Below are 26,233 nucleotides of genomic sequence, written 5' to 3' on the forward strand. Positions count from 1 at the left end.
CTGGTGAACCAGCAAAAAATAAATGAGAAAAAAACCACACCAATGATTATACTTGACTCAATATGAATTTTTATTAACGCACATTTGTCAAAGTCTGTACAAACCAAAACATTCCTGTTTTAAAATGTCCATTATCACAAACATACAAATAAACAAAAGATGTTACCAAAAGTTAGCTACTCAATTTCATGGTAAAACAGTGTCATGATTTTTAAAAACCAAAATTGCAAGACTGAGGTTTCTTCCTTCCCTTTTTAGAACTTGTAGAAAGTTAGAAAATGCGTGAATTTGCTTTATATAAGTGCCAAGATCTTAAAAAAAGATTTAGTATAAAATATGCTTTTATATTGTCACTTCATGTAACAGAATTTCTCAAGTCTTTAAAATTAAACAAAAACCATGACTGTAACTTTTTTTTTACAATCTTTTCCCCACAGTCAACATATGTGCATTTGAAAAATATTATCTGACAGTTTGTCTTTACCTAAAAGTTTCTCATTCAAAAAGTTATAAAACTATTTAGCACTGCCTTTTCCCTTGCTTGGAAGGAAACATTACCACCCTTCCTAGAGTGACATAGAAACAGCATGGCCTATTGTTTCTCTCATCAGAAGGAAGCCTCCCATTCCCACATCTGCCCCTTACATGCCTGGGTCCACTTGTGAGAATGCTATCACACTGGTAAGTGTTCGCTTCTAGGAAATGCCTAGTAAGTTAAACTTCCTGCTACAATATTGGTAGCCTGAGGTACAAATGTCCTCTGCCCTCATGATTTCCTCTAACTCAAGTACCCCCCTGCGTTAATGATTCCAAGATAGTTGGTTATACTGTATCATGGCACACTACATGTCTCTAATTTCTTTCACAAACATCATATAGAGGACCTGAGAGTAAGGCTAGAAATGCAAACTTATCCCCTCTCCTAGAAAAGTAAAACCATGTGCCTGCTTATTGGGTCAAGAAGAGAGAATAGACATGAACAATTCTGGCTAAGACCAAGCTGCTTCTGAGAACAGCACCTGTTTTCAATGCATTTATGTTAAAAACAGGGAGTATACAGGCTGGAGAAGGTGAGGAGGGGAGAAGTTACAGTGATATCATTTCTTTCAACCAGACTCAGAGTTCATACTTGAGCAGCTGTACTGACCCCCAAAAGCTCTGTAGTTTAAATATTATCCCATTTTGAATCTGCTCATGTAAAAAAAATCTTCTCTGACAATGGCCAAGTATGACAACTGATCTAAGCAAGTAAGGGTTTTTGGTTTTTTGTTAAAAGAAGTGGCAGTGTGAGAATTTAAAACAGTCACATAAAAACAATCAGGAAAGGGGTGGGGGAGGGAAGTGTCCAGTACAACCTGGACAACCTTTCTTTCTGCCCTTACTTACAAAGACAGACCATTCAAATCTCTGCTACCACCCTAAGTATCTTCTTAAATGCTCTTCCAAGAAATCCTCCAAAAGGCACTTAACTCCATACTTATGCACTGAATTGTTTCACCTTAACAATCAGTTTTTAAGACTCCAAGATAACAAGAAAGAAAAGATTTGATTCTTTTACTAAAAGCTAGAGTAGGATTTTTTTAAAAAAGAGGCATCACTTTTACAAGAAGAACAAGCTAGGCTACCATTATTCCTTTGCCAAGAAAAATTCTTTTTTTTTTAAATAAATAAAATTCTGGCTATACATAGTACAAAGTTCATACGTAATATACCTGGAAATAAACCCAAGGGTATACCCTGAAGCAAAAGGTTTATTGGAGAGAGAAAGCTTTGTCCATTATACCAAGTCTTAAGGTGGCAGTTTTCAAAGTTCAGAGGGTGGCAGTGATAGGAAATTAATGCCAAACTATTTGTTCATGGGTATTGCAGGATTCAACAATGGACAAAAAAATCATTCTGCACATAACACTGAGCAGTAACCACCATAAAAAAGAAGAAGAAAAAAGCAGTACAGAGAGAGACAGAGCTAGTAGTACTGTGAGAAGGTGGGGGAAAGGGAGGAGAGAGGATTGGGAGAGTGAGAGTGAGAGTGAGAGAAAAAGAGCCTGAAACTCCAAACATTCAAGCATGCAGTCATAACACAGTGAAAAACAGGTGTTTCCATTCAGCCCACTGCAATCACACAAAGGTTAACTGTAATAAAATAGAGATTTCTTAAGAAAACTTGCAGTTCCCAACTCGCCAACCCTAACCCAGGAATCCATTTGCTGTTGCTGGCGAACCTCCTTGTGGTCTCTCACGGAGAGGTTATAGCTCCTGACTTCTCCAACTTCTTGCTCTTGGACAAGGCAGCTGCTTGTTTCAGAAGCTCTCTGTTTTTGGCCTTAAACAAACAAACAAAAAACAGGGTAAGAAGGATATTTTAACAGGATAGGATACATTTTTCATGCAGATGCAGGCAGATATAGAAGGTTAGAAAGAGATGAACATATTTTATTATTTTTTAAATATTTTATTGACTTCAGAGAGGAAGGAAGAGGGAGAGAGAGAGATAGAAACATCAATGATGAGAGAGAATCATGGATCGGCTGCCTCCTGCAAGTCCCCCACCGGGGATTGAGCCCACAACCCAGGCATGTGCCCTTGACCGGAATCGAACCTGGGACCTTTCAGTTCGAAGGCCGACGCTCTATCCAGTGAGCCAAACCGGCTAGGGTAAGAGATGAACATATTTTAGAGAAAACAACAGCAAGCTCTAGAGCTATATTTGGGGGAAAGAAGATATTTGCTGGAGGTTAATCAATATACTTCAATCTCCTGGGATCCACCGTTACAAAAGGATGTTTTATGCAACACAAACAAACCATGGAGTGCCCTAATGTGCTGGATAAACAGAATTTATAATTCAGAAATTTGGAATCACATCTATTTTATCCCAAATTCAAAGAAAATATTTATTAATTCCTCTGTTTTTGAGGGGGAAAGATCAGAACACATCTAAGAATGAAACAATAGAAGACATGTATAAGGTGGATTAGACTTGTCAATACTTGGAAAAAAAATAAATCTAAGAGATGATCACTTAAAATGTAATCAATTAAACACACGAGTTACTACATAAAATGAGCAGTCATCACCTGCAATTGTTCTGTGACTTCTTTGTGGGTTTTCTCCATTTGGTTCATTTTGGCTCTCATCTGAGATTCTTGGTATTGAAAATCAGCCTTCAACTCTGTGATCTGAGGAAAAAGGCAAAGTAACCAGAATAAATTTCTGTGCAATAAAAAATGTTTCATTACCAGAGAACTAAATAGTGCCCCAAATTAATAAAGTCCAGGGCTTTCCTGAAGATCCATACCTAATCAAAGCCAGAGAATTCCATATCCTATTTTTCTAAACATTTCCTGAAAATGACACAAAATCCTGTAGTAGCATTTCTGACACTTAACCACTAGTAGGTTTGAAAAATTTCATGTATACCTCCAAAAAAATTAGTGATTATAATACACTTTGACTGACGCTTTTTCTTAAAATATGTTTTCACTGATTTTAGAGAGGGAGGGAGGGAGAGGGATAGATAGAAACTTCGAGAGAAAGACATCGACTGGCTGCCTCCTGCATCCCCCCATACTGGGGATCAAGTCCGCAACCCAGGCATGTGCCCGGACCATGAATGGAACCAGTGAACTCTTGGTTCTTGGGTCCATGCTCAACCACCGAACCACACTGGCCAGGCTGACTGATGATTTGAGAATATCCATGAGAATAATAGCTGCTTCTGTGTACTGAATTTTTACCCTGCTCCAATAAACTGATGAATTACTTCATTCAATACTATGATAACCTTGTGGGGAGTAATACTCTTCTTCCCGTCTTATAGATGGGAAAACTAAGGCTTAGAAAGGGCTAGGTAACATAGCCAAGATCATATAGGCTAGCAAGTAACAGAGCTAAAATTCAAACCCCAGGCCTCCTTCTGTTGACTATGCCATTCAAGAAGCACAGAGAAAAGCTACTTAAATCAGATAAATCAGGTGTAAGATGCGTTTTGAGGTGTAAGCAGCAACTGGAACATGAGGAAAGGAGAAGGGTACCTAAGCAAAGGGTACAGCAAGGGCATAGGCAGAGAGAGTGAGATAACTGAGAGCTTGTTCTAATGACTGATGTGCATGGGGAATGACAGGAGATGAGGCTAGAGATAGGGAGGCAGGACATGAAAGAGCCTGCATTCCAAGCCAAGGAGTGTGACCTTGATCCTGAAAGTTTTAGGGAACAAGCTACTATTTGTTTTTTGCTCCTTTTAAACCCTAACTTTGCAAAGCAGTAGAAACAAGTGTTCATTTTGTCTCTATTTTGCAAAAACCCTTTTATGTGCCATTCTGACTAGTCCATGAAGAAAATATACTTGAGTCTACTTTCATCTGACAGTCATGTGGTAAAGTGGGAGAATATTGGTTTCTCCCATGAATCTCCATCTTACTGGAAGAAGAAAGCACAGCGCAGTAGAAAGAACGGTATAGTGGTAATGGCTTGAGTTCATTCCTTTGCTCTGCCATTTACTTAGTTATGTGAATTGGACACATCATTTACTTTCTTTAGGTCCATTTTCTCATCTGTAAAATGAGGTAGAAATTAGATTGAAAGACTGCATGTGAAGGTTTTAATGTTATGTCTGTGTTAGCTCCTGGAATGAGTAACAGCATTCCAAACCCGGCACAAGATAACATACAGGCTCAGGAGAAAAACAGCTAGTTGAAGGAATTGGAACCCTAAGAGAAAAAATATTGGAGGCACTCTTCATCTATAAAATGATAATGATAATAGCCCTGGCCGGGTAGCTCAGTTGGTTAGAGTGTCAGCCTAATTAGCCAAGGCTGCAGGTTTGATCCCCTGTCAGGGTACACACAAGAATCAACCATTAAATGGAACAACAATAAGTGGAACAACAAATCAATACTTCTCTTTCTGTCTCTCAAATCAATAAATGAAAATTTTAAAAGTCTTCATTAAAAAAATAAGATGATAATAATAATTCCTACCTTAAAGGGTTGTTATGAAGATACATCAGTTAATATATATGAAGTACTTAGAATAGAGTCAGGCCCATAGTAAGCATCCAACAGAAGTTAGCTACTATTATTTTCATTAATATATTAAGGCAAAAATTAGATACTCTCTACGAATGTGAAAATAAGAAATACTAGACACAAATCAGAACAAGGATGGAAAAAGTCCCCTTAAAGTGGAAGGATGACTCATAGGACAACAGAATAAGACTTTACTGAAGATATTAACGTTTTGTTTTTCTCAAATATGGAACGCTTCATGAATATGCGTGTCATCCTTGCACAGGGCCATGCAAATCTTCTCTGTATCGTTCCAATTTTAGTATATGTGCTGCCAAAGCGAGCACAGTGTGTTTAAAAAGTGGGTCACTCAGGAAGGGGGTTGTCAGCAATGGAAGCAAAGTGACACAAGAGTCATAAAGGAAGGCCTACCTGAACACTGTCCAGGGAGAAGGGAGACCTCGCCCACATATTTTGAGTATTACTGTCCCACGGACATGCCATCCCAATAACAGAGATGGAGGCATCAGGTTCTCTTAGCCTGAGAGCATTAAAAATTCCAATTACATAACTACCTCCTCCTATCCCAATTCCATGTTCATTTAGCACTTTCTCACTACAATCTTCCAAGGAAGCTCATACTGAGAAAAATAATATCCAGTTACATGCTGTATTGTAAATTAAGAGGAAGCACTGTGGTTTTATACATTTTCTCTGGAAGTCTGGTTAACACAAGTTCTCCCTGAGAAATGGAGGCTCCCTCCAAATGCTGAGAAAATCAACTTTCTAAACCCACTTGAATGAGGTGGATCCATTACAGTGATACCATGCCATGAGTTACCTTGGCAGACAACAAACCTCTCCCCAGGATATCCCAACCTTGCCACTGGATCTCTCTCAAAGCATCCATGTTAAGTACCCAACTGATAACAGTTAAATAGAGTTAGCATCGTGCCCTAGTCCACATAGCTTACCCTGTCATCATTCTGGCCTGAGAGGCACTAATTAAATCATACCTTCTTCTCCTTCTCTAAAATCATTTGATCTTTTTGATGCAGCATCTTCTTTAGAGTGGCCACTTCTTCCTTCAGTTGGGCAATGATGACAAAGTGGTCAGTGCCTGGTGAGTCCAGAGCCAGGTCTGGGGAAAAGCTGAGTAGAAAAATGGATAGAAAAAAATAACTTGGATGGATAAACTTTTTTCTTTTTCCCCCTCTTAATTTTTATGAGTTTGAGTCAAACTGAAGATACACCTAGAAGCAAGGTCCCAACAGACTGAGGTAAATGCTCAGCAATTTTTTTTTCTACCTGAGGACACTGTAGGCCACTGACTGCAAGCTCAAGGGAGGAGCCACTACCTGAATTCCCAGCATTAAGCACAATGTCCACACACACCAGACTCACCAGCATTTGCTAAACTGCGCAGGCAAGGTGATCATCAGATAGCCAAGCTACAACCCGCAGCATTCCTGCAGCATTTCCTCTCACATTCAGGACTAAAATAAATGCCATTTCACAAGAGCCAACCTATTCTGTTTCAGGTTCACTGAGGAGCCCCAATTATTTATGGGTGAAAGTCATCATTTTTTTGTGATTAGATAATTTCCCTAGAATCTGGACCAATGATCAAGAAGTTTAAGCACATGCATTTTTCTTTAATGCTTCCCAGAGAGCTCCTCTTTTGATTCTCTGTTTTCTGCCCCAAAGCACTGTGATGTGGTACAGCTGCTAAGAAGCTGCTGCATTCCATCCCAGGAATGAACAGTCAGTCCTTTTAAAAAATGATAAAAAGAAGATGAATTTAATAGGAAGGAAGCCAATTTTCCCTACACTACAACTGGTGGGTTAACTGACACTTCCAATATCAAGAATTCTGTGACTTTTGTTGTTGTTCCACTTATTCATGCATTCATTGGTTGGTTCCTGCATGTGCTCCAACCAGGGATCGAACCCACAATCTCAGGACATTGGGATGATGTTCCAAGCAACCAAGCCACCTGGCCAGGGCATGATTCTGGACATTTAGTTAGGAAAGGAACAAAGAAGTGGCAAACTCCCAAGTCAATCTCAACATGAGTTTTCAACAGATTCCTCCCACTAACACTATCTGAGAAGTTTAAAATCAATGATGCTAGTTGTTAAAAAGACACCTTGCAGAGGTAATAAGAAAGAGTAAACTTCACAGACACTTTGTACCCCATTAAATAAGCAAAATTAGCCCTGATAATCCTATATGCTGGTCTGTTCCCAAATTCACCACTGGCTGGAAGGGAGAACTGAGATTGGGACGAGAATGGAAATAATTTCAAGGATTCAGGGAACAGTATATTAGTTGGTAACACTTCAGGATGCTGGGCTCATGGAGAAACAAAAAAAAATGGTTGGGTCTAATACTCTGTTGGGAAGCAATCCACTGCACCAACACAGATGGGACACTCTAGGTCAGTGATGGCGAACCTATGACACGCGTGTCAGAGGTGACACTCGAACTCATTTTTTTGGTTGATTTTTCTTTGTTAAATGGCATTTAAATATATAAAATAAATATCAAAAACATAAGCCTTTGTTTTACTATGGTTGCATATATCAAAAAATTTCTATATGTGACACGGCACCAGAGTTAAGTTAGGGTTTTTCAAAATGCTGACACGCCGAGCTCAAAAGGTTCGCCATCACTGCTCTAGGTATTAGGACAGTGCAGCTTGTAAAAGAAAGCATCGTTGAGGAGGGATGAAAGGCATAAAAATATACATTTAGACAGGCTTAAAATGAAACAAAAATATTTAAATGCATCCCCTTCTCTCCTGATCTAGCATCTGCATTGCACTGTCTCTCTGTAGGCTAAGGAAGCATGGATCATCCCTTAGACTGAATAACACTACCTTAACTCCAACTTGTCTCTGCTCTGCCTCTCAAGACTGTCTCCTATCCTGCCTGGTGGAGGCCATAGGCACAGATCATAATGAAAGGCATCCCGCTGGTGACGTCTTAGAATTAGTGTGGTGAGTTATTTGTGGGTTGCAGAATTTAACTATTAAATCCAGTTATATGTTCCTGCCTATTACTTAATAACAAGGTTAGATTTATAAATAAATATCAGTACTGCTTATTTATAAAATATCAAGTGGCTGGTGTAGTGACCCTAAGAGGTTCACTGAAAACCATACATTAGCTCCAAGCACACCCTAAAATATATTCCTGTTTCAGGAACTGTGTATGCATTTCAAATGGAAGCATGCACACACACTCCAATTGGCTCACCTGTCTCCATTGGTTGTGATTGACTCAAACTTGGACTTTTTCTTTGGGATTTCATTTTGAATTGAAGACGTAGAAAGTGTTTTCTGGCTTTTAATGGCAAAAACAGAGAGATACACGTTAGAAATCAAAAAATAATAAAATATCACAATGAAAGTGTCAAATGGGACCAATAATAATATAGCTCTTCTTTGCAAGAGCTATTTATTCTTGATTATCAAAATTCACCAAGGTGTTGATTTCATAGGTTCTGGATGTATGGGTGGTTGGTTTCCATAGGCCCCCAAAATTCTTAGCCTCAATTAAATATAAAATTAATACCTGCCTTATTAATTACGGAGAACAGTCAATAAAACTTTAATAAGAAGTATAAATCTATCTTACAGTTTAAAAAGTACTTCTACATTCAATGTTTCATATGCTGGGAGGTATATACAAGATATTACTCCTACTTTGCAGAAACTGAGGCTCATCAATATTAATGAGCTACCTAAGAATACAGCTAGTTAATAGTAAAGCTGGGACTAGACACCAGGTTGACATATTTGAACTCGTTTTTCTTCATTATGTCTCTGTGAATCTACTGGTGTCTTGAGTCCCACAATAATGCTAAAAATCAGTTTTAGCTATAAGTAATAAGTTCATCCTCTAAAACTGGTTTGCAACCCTTTTGCTTTAACAGTTGTCCACAATTGCTAAGCTTAAAGGATACTTTAGACCCTTTCTCACTTGATCTCTTTCCAATATCTGACACCACTGACCATGCCATACTTTTATCCCCCCACCTTTATTAAGGAATAACTGACAAATGTAATTGTATATATGTAAAATGTACAATGTGACGTTTTGATATACATATACATTATGGAATGATTACCAAGGTCAAGATAATTAATACATCCATAACCTCATATTGTTAACTTTATTTTTTTTATGATGAAAATGCTTAAGATCTACTTTCAGCAACTTTCAAGTGTATAATACCATATTAATTATAGTCACTGCTATGTATTAGATCCTCAGAACTTATTCTTCTTATAACTAAAAGTTTGCACCCTTTGACCTATATCTCATTTCCCACTCCTCCAGCGCCTAGCAAACACCATTCCACTTTGCAGAAACTGTTTCTGTTTCTATGAAATTGGTTTTTAATAAAAGATTCCACATAAAGTGATACCACACTTCCTTTGTCTTTCTCTTTTTTCACTTAGCACAATGCCTTCCAGGTTCATCCATGGTCTCACAAATGGCAGGATTTCTTTCCTTTTTATGGCTGAACTAGAGGCCTGGTGCACAAATTTGTGCACGGGTAGGGGCCAGGCCTGCGGGGGGCGGGGGGGGGCCTGTGGGAGGTTGGTCAGCAGGCACCACCCCCAATTGGGGTGGGGGGGCCGACTAGGGCGGTGCCGGCAGGGGGAGGGGCCATGGGAGGTTGAGAGGGGCTGATTGGGGCCCCTGATCAGGCTGGTTGGTCCCCTGACAGTGCACATCATAGCGACTGGTCATTCCGGTCATTCCAGTTGTTCCAGTCATTCCGTCATTCCGGTAGGTCGCTTGACTTTTATATCCTATGTAATAAAACCCTAATATGCAAATTGACCGAATGGCAGAATGAGTGGTCGCTATGATGCGCACTGACCACCAGGGGGCAGATACTCAATGCAGGACCTGCCCCCTGGTGGTCAGTGCACTCCCACAGGGGGAGCACCGCTCAGCCAGAAGCCAGGCTCATGGCTGGCAAGCGCCAACGGCGGTGGTGGGAGCCTCTCCCATCTCTGCTGCAGGCGGGCGGTAAGGAAAGAGGGGTCCTGGACTGTGAGAGCCCCAGACTGCGAGAGAGATGTCTGGCTGCTGGCTTACGCCTGATCCCCGGGGGGATCGGGCCTAAGCCGGCAGGCAGATATCCCCTGAGGGGTCCCAGACTGGGAGAGGGCGCAGGCCGGGCTGAGGGATGCCCCTCCCCCGCCAAGTGCACGAATTTCGTGCCCTGGGCCTCTAGTATATAGATAATGTTCCATAAATATACCACATTTTCTTTATCCACTCATCTGTTGAAAAACATTGAAGTTGTTTGGATATCTTTGCTATTGTGTAAAATGCTGCAATGAATCGGAGATGCAGGTATCTCTCTGAGATACTGATTTTATCTCCTTTGGATATGTACCCAGAAATGACTGCTGGATCATATGGTAGTTCTATTTTCAATTTTTTGAGGAACTACCATATTTCTTGCCACAGTGGCTGTACCAATTTACATTCCCACTAACAGTGTATAAGGTTCCCATTTCTCTACAATCAGACCAACATTTGTTATCTCTTGTATTTTTTATAACAACCATCCTAACAGGTGTGAGGTGCTATCTCATTGTGGTTTCGATTTGCACTCCCCTGACAATTAGTGATTTAGCACTTTTTCATGTATCTATTGGCCATTTATATGTCTTCATTGAGAAAATGTCTATCCGGTCCTTTATCCATTTTTAAATTGTATTCTTTTTTTTTCTTCTTGGCTACTGAGTTGTATGTTTATATATTTTGGATATCAAATATATTCAGTCCATCCTTCTTGAATGCTTCTAGAGTTCTGTTCTCAGCCTCCAACATGAGTTATATCAAAAACTACCTATCATAATAGTTGGAAACAGTGTTCCTCAGATCACGTACAGCAGAATCATCTGGGATATTTATAAAACAATGCAGATTCCTGGATTCTATCCTAGATGCTACTAAATTAAACCCTGGGGTGGGACCACAGGAATCTGTATTTTAAATAACCTCTAGTCTCACTGACAAGTGTATGGCCCATATCCAAACCTCTCTTCTGAGTTCTAGGCTAAATTCCCACTAAATAATTCTTTTTGATGCTTCAACAAATTCAACTTTCAAAACTGAACTTCTCTTCTCCCCTTCCTATACTCTCTGTAAGTTAAGAATCTAAGAAACCTGAGAATTATCCTTTACTCACCCAGATCCTGCCCATCTGTATGCTCATCAAATTATCTAATTCTCCCTCTAAAGCAGGGGTGAGGAACCTTTTTTCTGCCAAGGGCCATTTGGGTATTTATAACATCATTTGTGGGCCATACAAAATTATCAACTTAAAAATTAGCTTGCTATATTTGGTCAAACATTTAATTAACTCACCCCTCTTGCCTTGGCAGGGCCAGACCAAATGATGGGATTGGACATTTCCCACCCCTGCTCTAAAGTATCTTCCTGAATCTGCCTCTTTGGAGCCACTGCCTCAGTGAAGTCTGTGTTCTGTTTTTAAAAAAATATATGTTTTTATTGATTTTAGAGAGAGAGGAAGGGAGGAGGGAGGGAGGGTGGGAGGGAAAAAGAAAGAGAGAGAAAGACAGACAGACAGACAGACATCTATTGGGGCTGCAGGAGAACCAGGAAACTGGGTGCATGGGACGCTCAACCAACTGAGCCACAGTGACCAGGGCCTCAGTGAGGTTCTTGTATTAACATCTCTCACCTGGACTTTACAAAAACAAACCAAAAAAAAAAAACTTAAGTAGCCCCCAGTCTTTTTTTCCTTTAATGCATTCTCCATAATAATCAGGGTTAGTTTTTTTATTGACTCCATGATTCAGTTCACGCTCCTTACCAGATCTGCAGAATGCCCTTTCCTCCCATTTCCCAGCTCCTAACCTAAGCTCCAATAACATAAAAGGATTTTCAATTCACCAGAGTCCCACATCCTCTATGTCTTTGTGCAAATGCTATTCCCTCAGCCTAGAACGCCTCTGCCCATTGCTTATCTGAGGATTCTGACATCCTAAGATAAAGCTCCAACACCAGCTCTTCTCCAGCCTTCCCAAGGCAGTCATTTACCACTGCCTCTCAGGCCTGTATCTGACGTTTCCACTGTGGAATCAATGTTTCCATGCTTCCACAGAACTATACTGCAATGGTTTGATTACAGGTCTGCCTTCCCTACCAGACTGCATACTTTTGGTGAGCAGCATGATTCTTTTATTCATCTCTGCATTCCTAGCAGAGTCCCTGGCCCATAAGAGTACTTAATGTTTGCTAGATGGATAAATAAAATCATACTAGTAATAATAAACAGGAGTAACTAAAATGTATCAAATGCTTCCTAAATGCCAGTTATAAAACTAATCACTATGCATGAATTATATAATTTATCTTCATAACAACTCCATGTAATAATGCTATTATTTATCTCATTTTACAGAAGAAAAACTTGTCCAAGTTTTCATGTAGAGAACCTGGAAAAGCCATGATTCAATCCAGAGCCAGAACTCTTCACAACACTACCAGGAAAAACCTAGAACATCTATCAACCTCCTGGCCAAACAGCTGCATCCTTCAGAAAGTGGAAGGACCAATCTTCCAGGGAAATAATCCACTCTAAGGGTGAGGAGAACATTACATGTGAAAGCGGAGTAAGTTCACAAACTCTTCAGACACAATACAAACCAAGTCAGAAAATTCTGACACCTCACAGAAGTCTCTGTGGCTCTTGGAAAACGTATGAATTGTAAAATATGACAAAGGAGATTCCTCCATAGGCTAGTAACTAGAGAGAGAGAAAAAAAAAAAACAAGAAAAATGTATACATAATGATATCTTCTATGGCTAATTGTGTGCGCATTACATCTGACCTATCAGCACCTCTAGGCCTATCTTATGCATCAGGGGGTTACCTGTTATAATGGCTGCCACTACTCAGTCGACTGTACTGCTCCTTCTCCTGGTGGCTGGCGCGGGAAGAGCTGCTCAGGTGCTTCCTCTGCTCTTTGGTCTTCTGAAGGACCCGTTTGTATGAGAGTGTGCACAGCCAGCAAAGCAACTTCCCATCTACCTGGAAGACAAGGAGACAAAGATAAAGAAGATGAAACCATGTACATGGATACGAGAGAACACAAACATAGGGAGCTAGAACCTCTGAGCTGAGTTCCAGCTCTGCCATAAATGAGCTGTGAACTTAGCCAAGTCACTTGAGCTCTCTGGGGCTCCATTTCTTCATCTGTAAAACGGGGGGTGATAGTACCTACTTCAGAGGGCTGTTGGATTAGTGACATAATGTGTGTAAAGCACGGTGCCAGGCGCATAAAAAAATTGCTTAATAAATATGAGTTGCTAATTTTACGTATCTTTTTGTTGGGTTTTCTTCAACTTAACAAACAGAGACCAGAGGAAAGTTCCAAGAATTTAAAATGATACAAATATCTCATGGTGCTTGTTAGGAAAATTCAGCAGAGAGAAGACAGGAGATAAAACATAAAATTTATATTTCAGTTTTAATACCTTATAAATGGCTCACAAAATGGTATGCTATATATCTTTTCTCAGATAGAATATCTCCAGAAAAAGATCAATAAACGAGTAGATTCGAGGGCCCAGTCCCTGGAAGTAGCACTCTGAATTAGAAAAAGTTAGTCCCTTTGAGCAGAAACTGTCTGCACCAGGGAGAAGGGCACAGGGCTAGGAAAGCAGAAGGGCTTCCAAAATCCTCTGAAGCTGGGGTGCCTCTGTGCAGCGTTAACTGAGAAATCGGTTGTGGGACAGCCTAGTGCTGGTGGCAGGGCAACAGAACTGGTTGGAATGCATCAGGGTAGGGAGGGAGTGGGCTGATATTTATGGAATTTTAATTTTCATGTTTTTATTCCTGAAACTAGATCTCTTGCCCCATCTTGAACATGGGTAGGTCATACCATCATTTATCTAAAATATTGTCTTGTTAGCAAAATCCAATTTGCACCCACCCTCTAACCCATTAGCAGTCCATGAGTTTGAATCTATTCCATTTCACTGCTTCTATGCAAGGAAAGCCATTCTTCTCTCTTACAACTGCAAGAGCCATCCAAATTGAGCTAATTCCACTCTTAGGCTCTTATAAAACCATTTCCACCTAGCTACCAAAGAGGGCTTCTTTTTTTTTTCTTTCTCTCTATTGATTAAGGTATTACATATGTGTCCTTATCCCCTCCATTGCCCTCACCCCCCTGGTGTCTGTGTCCATTGTTTATGCTTATATGCATGCATACAAGTCCTTTGGTTGATCTCTCCCCCTTATCCCCACCCTCCCCTGCCTTCCCTCTGAGGTTTGACAATCTGATCGATGCTTCTCTGTCTCTGGATCTGTTTTTGTTCATCAGTTTATGTTGTTCATTATATTCCACAAGTGAGTGAGATCATGTGATATTTATCTTTCTCCCCAACTGACTTATTTCGAAGAGGGCTTCTTAAATGTAAATCTGATTATATCTCTTCTCTCTTTAAAATCCAATGGTTTCTCATCGTATCTAATATAAAATCTAAACTTTTTATCATGGTCTATGTTGACTTAAATGTAGCCCCTACCTGCCTCTGTAACCTCATTCCCTTTATCTTCCTCTTGCTCACTCTACCTTCTGTTCTTCACATGTGCCAAACTCACTCTTGCCTCAGGTACTTTTCATAACTGGTCCCTCTTCCTGGAGTCTTTGCTCTCCAGAAATACCATGGCTGCTATCTTCTCATCATTCCAGTTTCAGCTCAAATCTTATCTCCGTGGAGGTCCTCCTGAGTGCCCAATCTAAACTGGCCTCCCTAATCACTCGCTACCATACACTCTGTTCCTTTATAGCACTAACTTCTAAAATTTGTGTTCATTTATTTCCTTGTTTGTTCTCACCCACCTCTCTCTCATACACATGACTATAAGAGAGTAAGGTCTTTTCTGTATAGTTCATTAGTGTATTTCTCATACCTAGAACAGTGGCTGATACATGATAAGCATTTATTATTGGTTAATGAACATATAAATGAATGTTGAAACCAAACTTTAATCTAGTTGATTTCATGTTATGGATATGCCTGAAGGCCTAATTTTAAAACACTCTGGAAGACTTTGCTTAGAAAAGAGCTTTAACTAAAGAAGAATTTGAAAACAAGGTAACTCCAATGAAAGAAAGCCAGCATTAAACATAAAAATAGCACACCAAACCATAGGGCACTTTATTTCAGATCTCTCCTTTAAAAATAAACTTAAAACTATAAAATTACCCTCTGAGAATTAAAGTATCATAAAGAAGTCATCATAGATAACACCAATTGAGTACTTAACATATACCAGATTCCTTTCCAAGGGCTTTACACGTAACACCTCAATCTTCATAACAATGATGAGGTCTGCTCAGCCTCATTCACAAATGAGGAAACTGAGGCAATGATAGATTAACTTGCCCAAAGTCACACAGCAAATAAGTGACAGAACCAAGATTTCAAACCAGGCATTCTGAATCCAGATCACCTATTCTCAATCCCTAAATTTAGCTCTCCTTAAGTTTATGAATATGTGATTGAGGATGCCTAAAATTATCCATACTCTTAAGGTAGAATTATAAGTAAGAAAGTAGAAACTTAATGAATTCTAATGTAATATAATTAATGATAATATAAGTACCAATTGAGTTATATTATGTGCAAGGCTCAAAATGAAGTGTTTTATATACCTATCTCAATAAAATCTCCCTATGTCCTTGTCAACTAGCTTTTATTATTCCCACTGGAATGAAGATTAAATTGATGCATAACAAGACTAACTTGCTTGCCCAGACCATTCAGCTAGCCCAGGTCTGAGGGACTGCAAAGCTTGTGCTCCAACTATTATTATACTAGAGGCCCGGTGCACAAAATTCATGCAGGGGGGGGTGGGGGGGGTCCCTCAGCCCGGTCTGCAACAACACAAGTGTTCCAAGCCTGCTGCCCAGAGGCCCTCTGCGGCCACGGTGGAACGCTTGCCTTGTCGCCACAGCAACGAAGCAAGCATTCCGTCAGGCCGCTCACACTGTCCAGTCTCAGCAGCTGCCCCCCCCGGGACTGGGGACTCTGGCGGGGCTGAGAGGATTGGGCGCCGCCACCTTTGTCATGAAGTGACGGTTAATTTGCATATTGTCCTTTTATTAGATAGGCTAATTACTAATTCAGCCTCTGCAATATCTTGATTCAGGGAAGAGGTGCCCTGGTTGGTAGGCAGGAGGATTCTGGTCACTGGAAAGTTATATTCTCCTATAGTAAATTTGGTTAGCAGAAGCCAGCTCTTGAGAGCCTAAGCATCTTAGAAAAGCACCTTTGGACACTGAAAAATAGTTTTTGTACTGAATTTTTTTATTCAAAAAGTATTATTGAAGAAAGTAGGTTGGTGGTTGCCAGAGGTAGGGTTGGGAGGAGGTGTAATGGGTAGTCAAAAGGTACAAACTTTTAGTTATAAAGTAAGTCCTGGGAATGTAATGTACAGCATGGTGACTATAGTTAATAATACTGTATTGTACATTTGAAAGTTGCTAAAAAAGTAGATCTTAAAAGTTCTCATTACAAGAAAAAAAAATTCTGTAATTATCAATAGTGATGAATGTTAACTAGACTTATTGTGATCATTTCACAATATACACAAATTTCAAATCATTGTTTTACACCTATGACTAATAAAATTTTGTATGTCAATTACACTTCATTAAACAATCAGTTTAGTCACTTTTTAAAAAGTAGAAAATAAGAACCATAATTTTTCTCAATAAATAACAGTAAGCTAGAAGATACATATTAATATTTTGGCCTTGCTAGATAAGACAATTAAAAGGGAGAGGAGATAGTTTTCAATAATGTAAAATCTTATCTATCAAAATCTATCTATCTCCATCTATATACATACACACACACACACACACACACGCACGCACACACACACAGAAAGAGAGCACACACATACTATATGCCAGAATGCAGAAAATATAGCAGAGAACAAGAAAGATAAAGACCTCACATTCTATGCCCAGCTGGTGTGGCTCAGTGGTTGAGTGTCGGCCTATGAACCAGGAGGTCATGGTTCGATTACCGGTCGGGCACATGCCTGGGTTTTGGGTTTGATCCCGGTATGGGGAGTGCAAGAGGCAGCCAATCAATGATTCTCTCTCATCATTAATGTTTCTATCTCTCTCCCTCTCCCTTCCTCTTTGAAATCAATGAAAATATATTTTTTTTAAAAGACTTCACATTCTAGTGGGTGTGGACAAACATTTAAGCATATGAGATAATTTATCATAATGTTACATGCTATGAAGACAACAAAGCAGGGTAATATGATAAAGAGTGACTGAGGGAATTAATAAAAGGTCTTTGTAAGGAAGTGGCAGCTGATGAGCTGAGATGTGACATAAGAAACCAGTTAAGAGAAGGGTGTATCAGGCAAAGGTGAAAATGAGGCTGCCATGTCTGATGGACTAAAAGGTGGCCAGTATGGCTGGAACAAGGTAAGAAGTGGTGAGTGTGATGGCAGCTTAGACTGAGAGTCAGACATAGGCCTTGTAAACCATGGAAGGAGTTTGGGTTTTATTTTAAGTGCAACTGGAACTCACTGGGGGGCTTTAAACAGAAAAAAAACCAAACACACTATGTGCCATTTGATTCCACCAAAGTACCATCATTTCACATGTAGCTTCCCTTTATGTCATATTCTTGTGATCCTTAACTTCAACAGATAGAAACAATTAAAGAGCCAGACAGTAAGACTGGCCAGTGTGGCTCAGTTGGTTGGAGTGTCGTCCCATACACCAAAAGGTGGCAGGTTCGATTCCTAGTCAGGGCACATACCCAAGTTGCAGGTACGATCCCCAAGCTGCAGGTACGATCCCCAGTCAACCGATCAATATTTCTCTATTACATCGATGTTTCTCTTTCTCTCTCTCTCTCTCTCTCTCTCTCTCTCTCTCTCTCTCTCTCCCTTCCTCTCTCTCAAACCAATAATAATAATAATAAAAAACAAACATATCTTCGGGTGAGGGAGTAAAAATAAATAAATAAATAAATAGCCAGACAATAAAACTGACAGTATGACTCTCTTGAGTCACAATCTCTCCTTTACAGAGTTCTATAGAATTCTGCCAATCACCAGTTCACTTATGTGGGATATTGACCACTATAATTCAGGTTCTCATGAGATACTAACTCATGAGATGTTAGATGTAAGGGTCCACATTTGATAATGAAGTAAACAAAGGCTGAGTATCTTCTTCGAGGTCAATGAGAACTAGGAGTGGAAGTGAGAAACCTTTCTCTGTTATCTCTCTTTTTTTTAATGAATTTAGTGGGGTGACATTGGTTAATAAAGTTATATATGTTTCAGGTGCACAATTCTATCATACATTATTTCTGTTATAGGTCTTTTTAACACAATTGGCTCACCTTCATGTCTCTGAAAGAAAAAAAAATCAAGAAAAACACAGAGATTTACCTTCTTTCTGTCATCTTTCCTGTCAAATGCACACTGCTGCTTGCACTGTTCACAAGAATATGGCGGTCCATACTTCTTCTCTGAATTTGTGCAGCGCTGGCATTTGTTGCCAATAAATGCTGCAATTATATTGCAATACTGACACGGTTTGGGCTAAAAGAGGAAAAAACAGGGTCAAGTAAGTATATTATAAAATACCAATGCCTTTTTTAAAGCAATTATTCGTATTACATAGTCATGGTAAAACTTCCTAAGTTTCCTTTTACATTGATGGATCAAGTGAAGTCCAATTTCTAACACTATGTAAAGTGTTTTTATGTGAAGGACTATTAATTTTAAAATAAATAAATGAAAAAATAACAAAAACTCATTAGTGTATATGCTGGGACTTCTTTGAGAAATTCAACAGAACGAGCTCTTTGAAGAAACCAACAAGTACTTCCAATTTTCTGGAAAAGGCCTCTTTGCCTTTATAATAATAAAAGCATACTATGTTAATTAGAACGGATGTCCTTCCTTCCTTCCCACAATGCCGCAGTAGGCGGGGCCGAGACAGAGGCGGAAGAGGCCCCCATCTGCGGTGGTGGTAGGCCAGGGCCAAGGCCCTTGCACGAATTTCGTGCATCAGGCCTCTAGTCATTGTATAAACATGTTGGAAGAAACGCCTGCAAGACCATAGTATCCTGAACCCCTCACCCTGAGAGGGAAAAAAAATCACTCATCAATGGCTGGCTTGGTTCAGTGGTTAGAGCGTTGGCCTGTGCACCAAAGGTCTTGGGTTTGATTCCAGTCAAGGACAGGTACCTGGGTTGCAGGTGTGATCCCTGGCCCCAGTCCAGGCACGTGCAGGAGACAACCAATCTGTGTCTCTCTCACATTGATGTTTCTCTCTTTCTCTCTCTCTCCCCACCCTTCCCACCTCTCTTACACTCTCTCTCTGAAAATCAATGGGGGTAAAAAAGAATAGTTGACTGCTACCAAACAAAGAGGTCAAGTCATGGAATCCATCTTTCTCCTTCTCCATACTGGTTGCTGTAGCCTCTTGGAAAAATTATAATCACAATCCTAAACAGTGACTATAAATACAGAACTCCTCAAAACTGAGTATTAGCTGAGTTTGAAAATTCAAACACTAGATATATTTTTATGAGAAAGTATTTACACATAACTAGTTCTTCCAATAAAAATATAGTAATTACATTAATAGTCCACAGAATGTAAGGTTCCAAGAGACCTGAGCACTTACTGTTAGGTACACAGAAAACTACTTACCGTTCCATACAACTGCACGTTCTGAGCACATTTCTTGCATATTGTACTGGTTTTACTGTAAAGGAAGAAAGAGACACAAGGCTTCTATAAGAAAAAAGTTGTTTTAGTTAGGACACCTGAACACTGATTCCTCCTTAAGCCCAAGCAATTTGCTCATTGCTTTGTGCCAAGGTGAAATATAGTCTGGACATCTGGTTATCTGAAGGTTGAGTATCTGGCCAATAGCTCTTTTAATTATTTTGTAGTTATTAATTTTATTAACTCAGATAAATGAGGCTTTGGTTTAAAATAGTGAGTTATTTCTGATTATGACATCTCTAAGTAAAATTATCAGATATGGAGAGGAACCTCAAAAGAATATAATGTTAAAGCCCTGGCTGGGTAACTCAGTTGGTTAGAGTATCATCCTGATATACCAAGGTTGTGGGTTTGACCCCAGTCAGGACACATACAAGAATCAACCAAAGGCCAGGCTGGTGTGGCTCAGTAACTGAGCATAGACCCATGAACCTGGAGGTCATGGTTTGATTCCCAGCCAGGGTACATGCCTGGGTTGTGGGTTTAATCCCCAGTAGGGGGCATGCAGGAGGCAGCCAATCAATGATTCTTTCTCATCATTGATGTTTTTATCTCTCTAGCCCTCTCCCTTCCTCTCTCTGAAATCAATAAAAACATATTTTAAAAAAGAATCAACCAAAGAGCCCTGGCTGGTGTGGCTCAGTTGGTTGGAGTGTCATTCCATACACCAAAAAGGTGGCGGGCTTGATTCCCAGTCAAGGCACATATCCAGGTTTCAGGTTCGATCCCCTATTGTGGTGCGTGCAGGAGGCAGCCAATCACATTGATGTTTCTCTCTCCCAAGTTAATAAGAAAAAAAATAAAATATACTTTTAAAAAATATATACATTTTTTATTGATTTTTTACAGAGAGGAAGGGAGAGGGAGAGAGAGTTAGAAACATTGATGAGAGAGAAACATCGATCAGCTGCCTCCTGCACACTCCCTACTGGGGATGTGCCTGCAACCAAGGTACATGCCCTTGACAGGAATCGAACCTGGGACCCTTCAGTCCACAGGCCGATGCTCTATCCACTGAGCCAAACCGGTCAGGGCTAAAATATACTTTTTAAAAGGAATGTTATGTTAGACTGAATTGGACTAGCAGAAAATAAATTAATTCTCCTTAGTTCAGATGAATAGTTGAAAAATTTGAGGTTAATATTAAATATATCTGTTTGAAATAGAAACTCAGAAATTGTATCCATGTTGACTTTTCTTTATCTATGCTCCTCTCTACAAGAATATAAAAATCCCAGATGTGGGGATATAGATACTATAACCAAATATTTTTTTTTAAATATTTTATTTATTTATTTTTATTTTTTTTATATATTTTATTGATTTTTTACAGAGAGGAAGGGAGAGAGACAGAGAGTTAGAAACATCAATGAGAGAGAAACGTCGATCAGCTGCCTCCTGCACATCTCCTACTGGGGATGTGCCCGCAACCCAGGTACATGCCCTTGACCGGAATCGAACCTGGGACCCTTCAGTCCGCAAGCCGACGCTCTATCCACTGAGCCAAACCGGTTTCGGCTTTAAATATTTTATTGATTTTTTTACAGAGAGAAAGGGAGAGGGATAGAGAGTTAGAAACAGCGATGAGAGAGAAACATCGATCAGCTGCCTCCTGCACATCTCCTACTGGGGATGTACCCACAACCAAGGTACATGCCCTTGACCGGAATCGAACCTGGGACCCTTTAGTCCGCAGGCCGATGCTCTATCCATTGAGCCAAACCAGTCAGGGCTCTAACCAAATATTTTGTCAATATTTCCAATTTGTCTAAGAGCCAAAGACTGACAGAAATAAAAATGTCCTTTGCCAGAGTTCATACATAATATTACCTAAATGCCTGAACTGATGAACCGCCTTGGGGGAAAAAATCATCTTTAAATAAAGTCTAACTCTTCAAAAAGGGATGTACAAACAAGTGATTGGTGTGCAAGAACAGTTTAAACAATATTCTGGAGATAAAAATAAAATCACACAAAATTATAATATAGCAAATCCAGCCTATTCACTATGTTATGATTATTTTACCATACAGTTCCTATGAAAGTGACCATAACGTTAAAACAGACAAAAGAAAAACCTCAAAGTAGAAAACATTTAAATTAAAACGAGATATTCAAAGAAAATATTTTCCAGGGCAACTTTCTGCAATTTTAAGAAGGCAGTACAAGAAGCGAAGTACATTGAGAGACTTCTAAAAAAAGGATTAGCATCAGTGATTCTGTGATGCTGAATATTTTGGTATATACTTAGATTTATTATTGAAGAGGTGGGATATATTATCAATATATACAAGCGTTCCTAACATCTTAGAAAATATGCAAAGTGAAACTACTTCCATGATCTATCTTGAATTAACATTTATGTATGGTATGAATTAAGGATCAAACTTCTTATCTTACCCCACACACAAAAATTAAAGATGAATCCTAAACCTAAATATAAAAGCTAAAAACTAAAGCTTCTAGAGTATATTCTGTATGTTTCCATGTGTGAGCTAGCAAATAGGCCCCACCGTGCTTAAGGCTCTGTCGCTTAAACGTGCAGTCCCACAAAGGTTGAACTTACTAAACTAATAAACCACAAAGCACTTTACTGCTATAGAAAAGCATCTCTCCCACAAAGATGTGTTTATTCATACCTAAGTACCTATGTGTTTTTCACACTTTTAAAAATAAGTTTCAAATGTGAATAGGGCTAACAAATCCTTTTCCAGGATTGCCACATTTCCAAAAGTATCTTCTTTTGGCTCATAAATTCTTCCAACTCTGTATATAGACATACTGGAGCATAAGGCTCATGTTGAACTCCTGTGGTTTCTGAGTGTCATAAAGCTTATAACCACAATATAAAATGATCAAGGATCTGAAGAAAAGTTTACTTAAAAAAATTTAAGCCTAACTAGGTGGCTCAGTTGGTTGGATGCCCTCTGGTTTACTGAAAGGTTGCCGGTTGGATTCCCAGTCGGGGAACATGCCCAGGTAGAGGGCGCAGGAGGTAGCTAATCGATGTTTCAATCTCACATTGTGTTTCTCTCTCCTTTTACCTCCCTCTCTTTCTAAGAGTCAACAAAAATGTTTTCTTTAAAAAAATTTTTTTAAGCCATCAAAATTAGACATAACTAGGGAACATGTGTATTTTATACCCATCAACGTGTTATAATAAAAAAACTACAGCGCTAGCCGGTTGGCTCAGTGGATAGAGTGTGGGCCAGTGGACTGAAGGGTCCCAGATTCGATTCCCACAAAGGACACATGCCCGGGTTGCGGGCTTGATCCCCAGTGGGGGGCATGCAGGAGGCAGCCGATCAATGATCCTCTCTCATCATTGATGTTTTCTCTCTCTCTCTCTCTCTCTCTGAAATCAATAAAAATATATTAAACAAAAAACTGCAGAATCATACTGTTTTCCCTTCAGATCACATAAATCTTTTGCCTTTTAAAAAAAATCCTCGCCTAAGGATATGTTTTTTTATTGATTTTTTTAATCAATCCTCACCAGAGGATATTTTCCTCACTGATTTTTAGAGAGAGTGAAAGGGAAGAGAAGAGACAAAGAGAGAGAAACAGCGATGTGAGAGACACACATCCATTGGTTGCCATCAGGGCAGGGAATCAAAGCCCCCACCTTTTGGTGTACAGGACAAGGCCCCCAACAGCTAATCCATCCAGCCAGAGCTCAATCTTTGGCCTTTTACTAAAGATTTCCATGGAGAGGAACAAAAAACTGCAGAATCTGTGTAAAGTGAAATTGATTACAAGTTTTAAGAGGAAAAAAAGCCTATTAACATTTTTCATGGTCAACAAAAACGGTACCTCTCCTGCTGGTACTCAGTCCTACAGTAGGTGCACTTCACAACAGGGTGTGCAATCCGGCATTCCTGAAACGAAATGAGGACGTGATTTTAATAGGCGGTCAGACATGGAAACAGCTTCAGTACCCCGCACAGCCACTGTGCTCAGTGAGTCACTGAAACACGCCGGGCCTCATTTTTCCCTCCGTAATACCGTCATCACTGTCCTGCGGTGATATGGGAGATAAGTCGGACTTTGTACGGAACTAGTCTGTAGTCATAAATTGTATGAATAAGCCTAAGGCTGGAGTTAGAAGCCCTGGACTCTAGCCTAGTGCTGCCACTACCCCTGTGTGATTTTTGAGCAGGTCCACTTGTGAAGTGCAAGTGCCGCGTTAAATTCATCATTGCTTACGTATATAAAACGACTGTCTAATGTAATTTTGAAAGCCAGCTTGGCGACTTTTAACTGTGGCCTCACAGCTCTTCTCTCCCCTTACATAGGCAAAGCAGGATGAAGCAACTTCAACGAAAAAAAGGGAACTTAAACCTTCAGGGGTAAAAACTGACCCACAGCTGGTTAGGATGAGGACCGAGGTCAGCAGCTGGATGTTGAGAAAATCACCCTTCTGCTTCGTGCGCTTGACTGTGGGCGGGCCTTTTCTAAAATCCTCCCCACCTCGGACTCTGAGACTAGCTGACAAGTGTCCGGGAGGCGCCCCAGTTCGAGTCACTCTTCTCAGGCAGTACCCAGCTCTGGAGTTGGGTCCCGGGCGGGGCAGGGGGTCCTCCAGCCGGCAACCAGGCGGCAGACCACGGCGGGGGACCCGCCAGCCCAAGAAGGGTCTCCGGCGCGGCTGGCTGGGGCCAAGCAGGGGACCCGCTGTCCACTCCCCCGCCCTCCCCGGGTCCGAGAACACCCCGCGGTTGCTAAGCAGCCGGACACGCCGCCAAGGGGGCCAGGGCCGGGGCTGGGACTCCCCCACTCGCCCCGCCGGCCCCCAGCGGGAAGGGTGCGGCTCCTTAGCTAGGCGAGCCCGCCACGCCCTGAGCGGGGGGCCCCGCCGAGCGTCCCTGCAGAACAGGGAGCTCCGACCCGCGCCTCCAGCGTCCCAGTCCCAGGCCGCCGCCCCGGCCCGCGCACCTTGCACAGCTGCTGCCCCTGAGACAGCGCCTCGAAGGGAAAGCGCTGGTGGCACTTGGTGCAGGCGTAGAGCGCCGCCATGTCCGGCCCGGGCCGTGCTCGAAGCCCCGCCGGCTCAGTCCGCCGCTTTATCTGACAGTCTGAGGCACAACCGGGCAGAGGCAACGGAGGCGGCGGCGGCGGCAACGGCGGCAGGGTGCGGGCTGCGGCAGGCGGGCGGGCGGGTGCGGCCGGACCTGGGCGGGCGCGGCGACGCTGGGCGCCTGTTCACTGGTCACCCCGACATCCATCAAGCACGAAGGGGCGGGACACGGAGCTCCCGACGACGCTGATTGGGTCTGGACTGGAGTACGCCACTTATGACGCGCGCGGCCTTGATTATGTAAAAGCACAGTCACGCGGGGACGCGGCTGGGAGGGACCGTCCGCCGCCTCGACCTCGGAAGCGCCCAGGCTCCGCCCCCTTCACTCTTTGTTCCCGCCCTCGCTCCTCCTCTCCGGGGCCGGCGCCCTCGCTCCTCCTCTCCGCCTCCGCGCCTCTCGCGATACCTCCGCGGAGTTGTGCAGTTTCGTTTCCCGTGGAACTGCTCTGCGGGAGCCCCAGGGGCACTGTCGGGCCGAACGCGGCACGTTGTTGCAGTAGAACTTCCGCACCACCGAGCTGGAAGAAGGCGGGGCTTGTGTGAGAACCCCTCCATCATCGGGGCAGGAGGGTCCGTAGCACTGTCACTCGAGTGATAAAGGGAAACCATGAGAGGCAACTTAGAGGGTTGCTCTCTGTCTGAGACCCCTAAAATGGGGAGAACTCTAGGGTCATTGACCTCCAGGGAGAGGGCACCCCCATGTGGAGGAAGAGGGATGCTGGGGTGATGACAGCCCCTCCGGGAGGGGGAAGACAAATACAAGGCGAGGCCTTCCTGAGCGTCCTCTTGCCCCGGAGGACCCCTCAGAGTGGGTGCAGCCGGCCTGCGGCCTGCTTCCTGCTTTGTGCTCTCCAGTTGCACCCCAGCTTCTCTCAGCACCTGGGGCTTCTTGGCTGGGCCTGGCGGCCTGCATAAGGCAAGCCACGCCCTCCTGGCTACTCTGCTGCTCTTCAGCGCCCAGCTTGGCCCTTTTAGGGGCTGCCCCGGGAATTAGCCAACTATTGTTCTCGAGGCTTTTGCAAAGCTTGTAAGGCTGACCTTTCCATGTCCCCGCCCTAGAGTTGCTTTTGGGCTTACATTACTTTTTGCTTTGCTGGTGGCCTGTGCAGTACTAGTTTACCTCAACTCATTTCTTTCTTTTTTTTTTTTAAGTATATTTTTATTGATTTTAGAGAAGAAGGGAGAGAGAGATAGAAACATCAATGATGAGAGAGAATCATTGATTGGCTGCCTCCTGCACATCCCCTACTGGGGATGGAGCCTGCAACCCAGGCATGTGCCCTTGACTGGAATCAA

The 26,233-nt window shown here is 41.6% G+C and overlaps 1 protein-coding gene and 1 non-coding gene across 3 annotated transcripts; both read right to left on the reverse strand.

Annotated features, from left to right (window-relative positions):
- Positions 1–46: 46 nt before the first annotated feature.
- FAM76A (family with sequence similarity 76 member A) lies at positions 47–25,004 on the reverse strand. 2 transcript variants are annotated; one of them, XM_006097277.3, is made up of 9 exons: positions 24,796–25,000; positions 23,674–23,738; positions 19,783–19,837; positions 18,511–18,663; positions 12,941–13,098; positions 8,268–8,354; positions 6,023–6,158; positions 3,078–3,179; positions 47–2,323 (listed from the first exon to the last, which is right to left on the reverse strand). In XM_006097277.3, exons 1-9 carry the CDS (start codon positions 24,874–24,876, stop codon positions 2,237–2,239), a joined length of 924 nt encoding a protein of 307 aa, XP_006097339.1. In that variant the 5' UTR covers positions 24,877–25,000; the 3' UTR covers positions 47–2,236. The 2 variants fall into 2 exon arrangements, with proteins under 2 accessions (XP_006097339.1, XP_006097340.1); XM_006097278.3 differs by lacking the exon at positions 8,268–8,354 and having other exon boundaries at positions 24,796–25,004.
- LOC111827650 lies at positions 5,248–5,353 on the reverse strand. The gene has a single exon (XR_002831297.1). It is a non-coding gene; the product is annotated as a U6 spliceosomal RNA (small nuclear RNA).
- Positions 25,005–26,233: the final 1,229 nt, after the last annotated feature.

This window comes from Myotis lucifugus, unplaced genomic scaffold (assembly GCF_000147115.1).
Source record: "Myotis lucifugus unplaced genomic scaffold, Myoluc2.0 scaffold_197, whole genome shotgun sequence".
In the NCBI taxonomy this organism is placed as follows: domain Eukaryota; kingdom Metazoa; phylum Chordata; class Mammalia; order Chiroptera; family Vespertilionidae; genus Myotis; species Myotis lucifugus.

What these genes read in the sequence shown, in the direction of transcription:
- FAM76A (XM_006097277.3), bottom strand. Translation starts at nt 24,876, where the DNA reads ATGGCGGCGCTCTACGCCTGCACCAAGTGCCACCAGCGCTTTCCCTTC. An exon ending in AGGGGCAGCAGCTGTGCAAG is followed by an intron (nt 23,739 to 24,795) that starts GTGCGCGGGCCG and finishes ATTTCGTTTCAG; the next exon opens with GAATGCCGGATTGCACACCC. An exon ending in AGTGGCAGCCATTATAACAG is followed by an intron (nt 8,355 to 12,940) that starts GTAACCCCCTGA and finishes TGCCATTAAAAG; the next exon opens with CCAGAAAACACTTTCTACGT.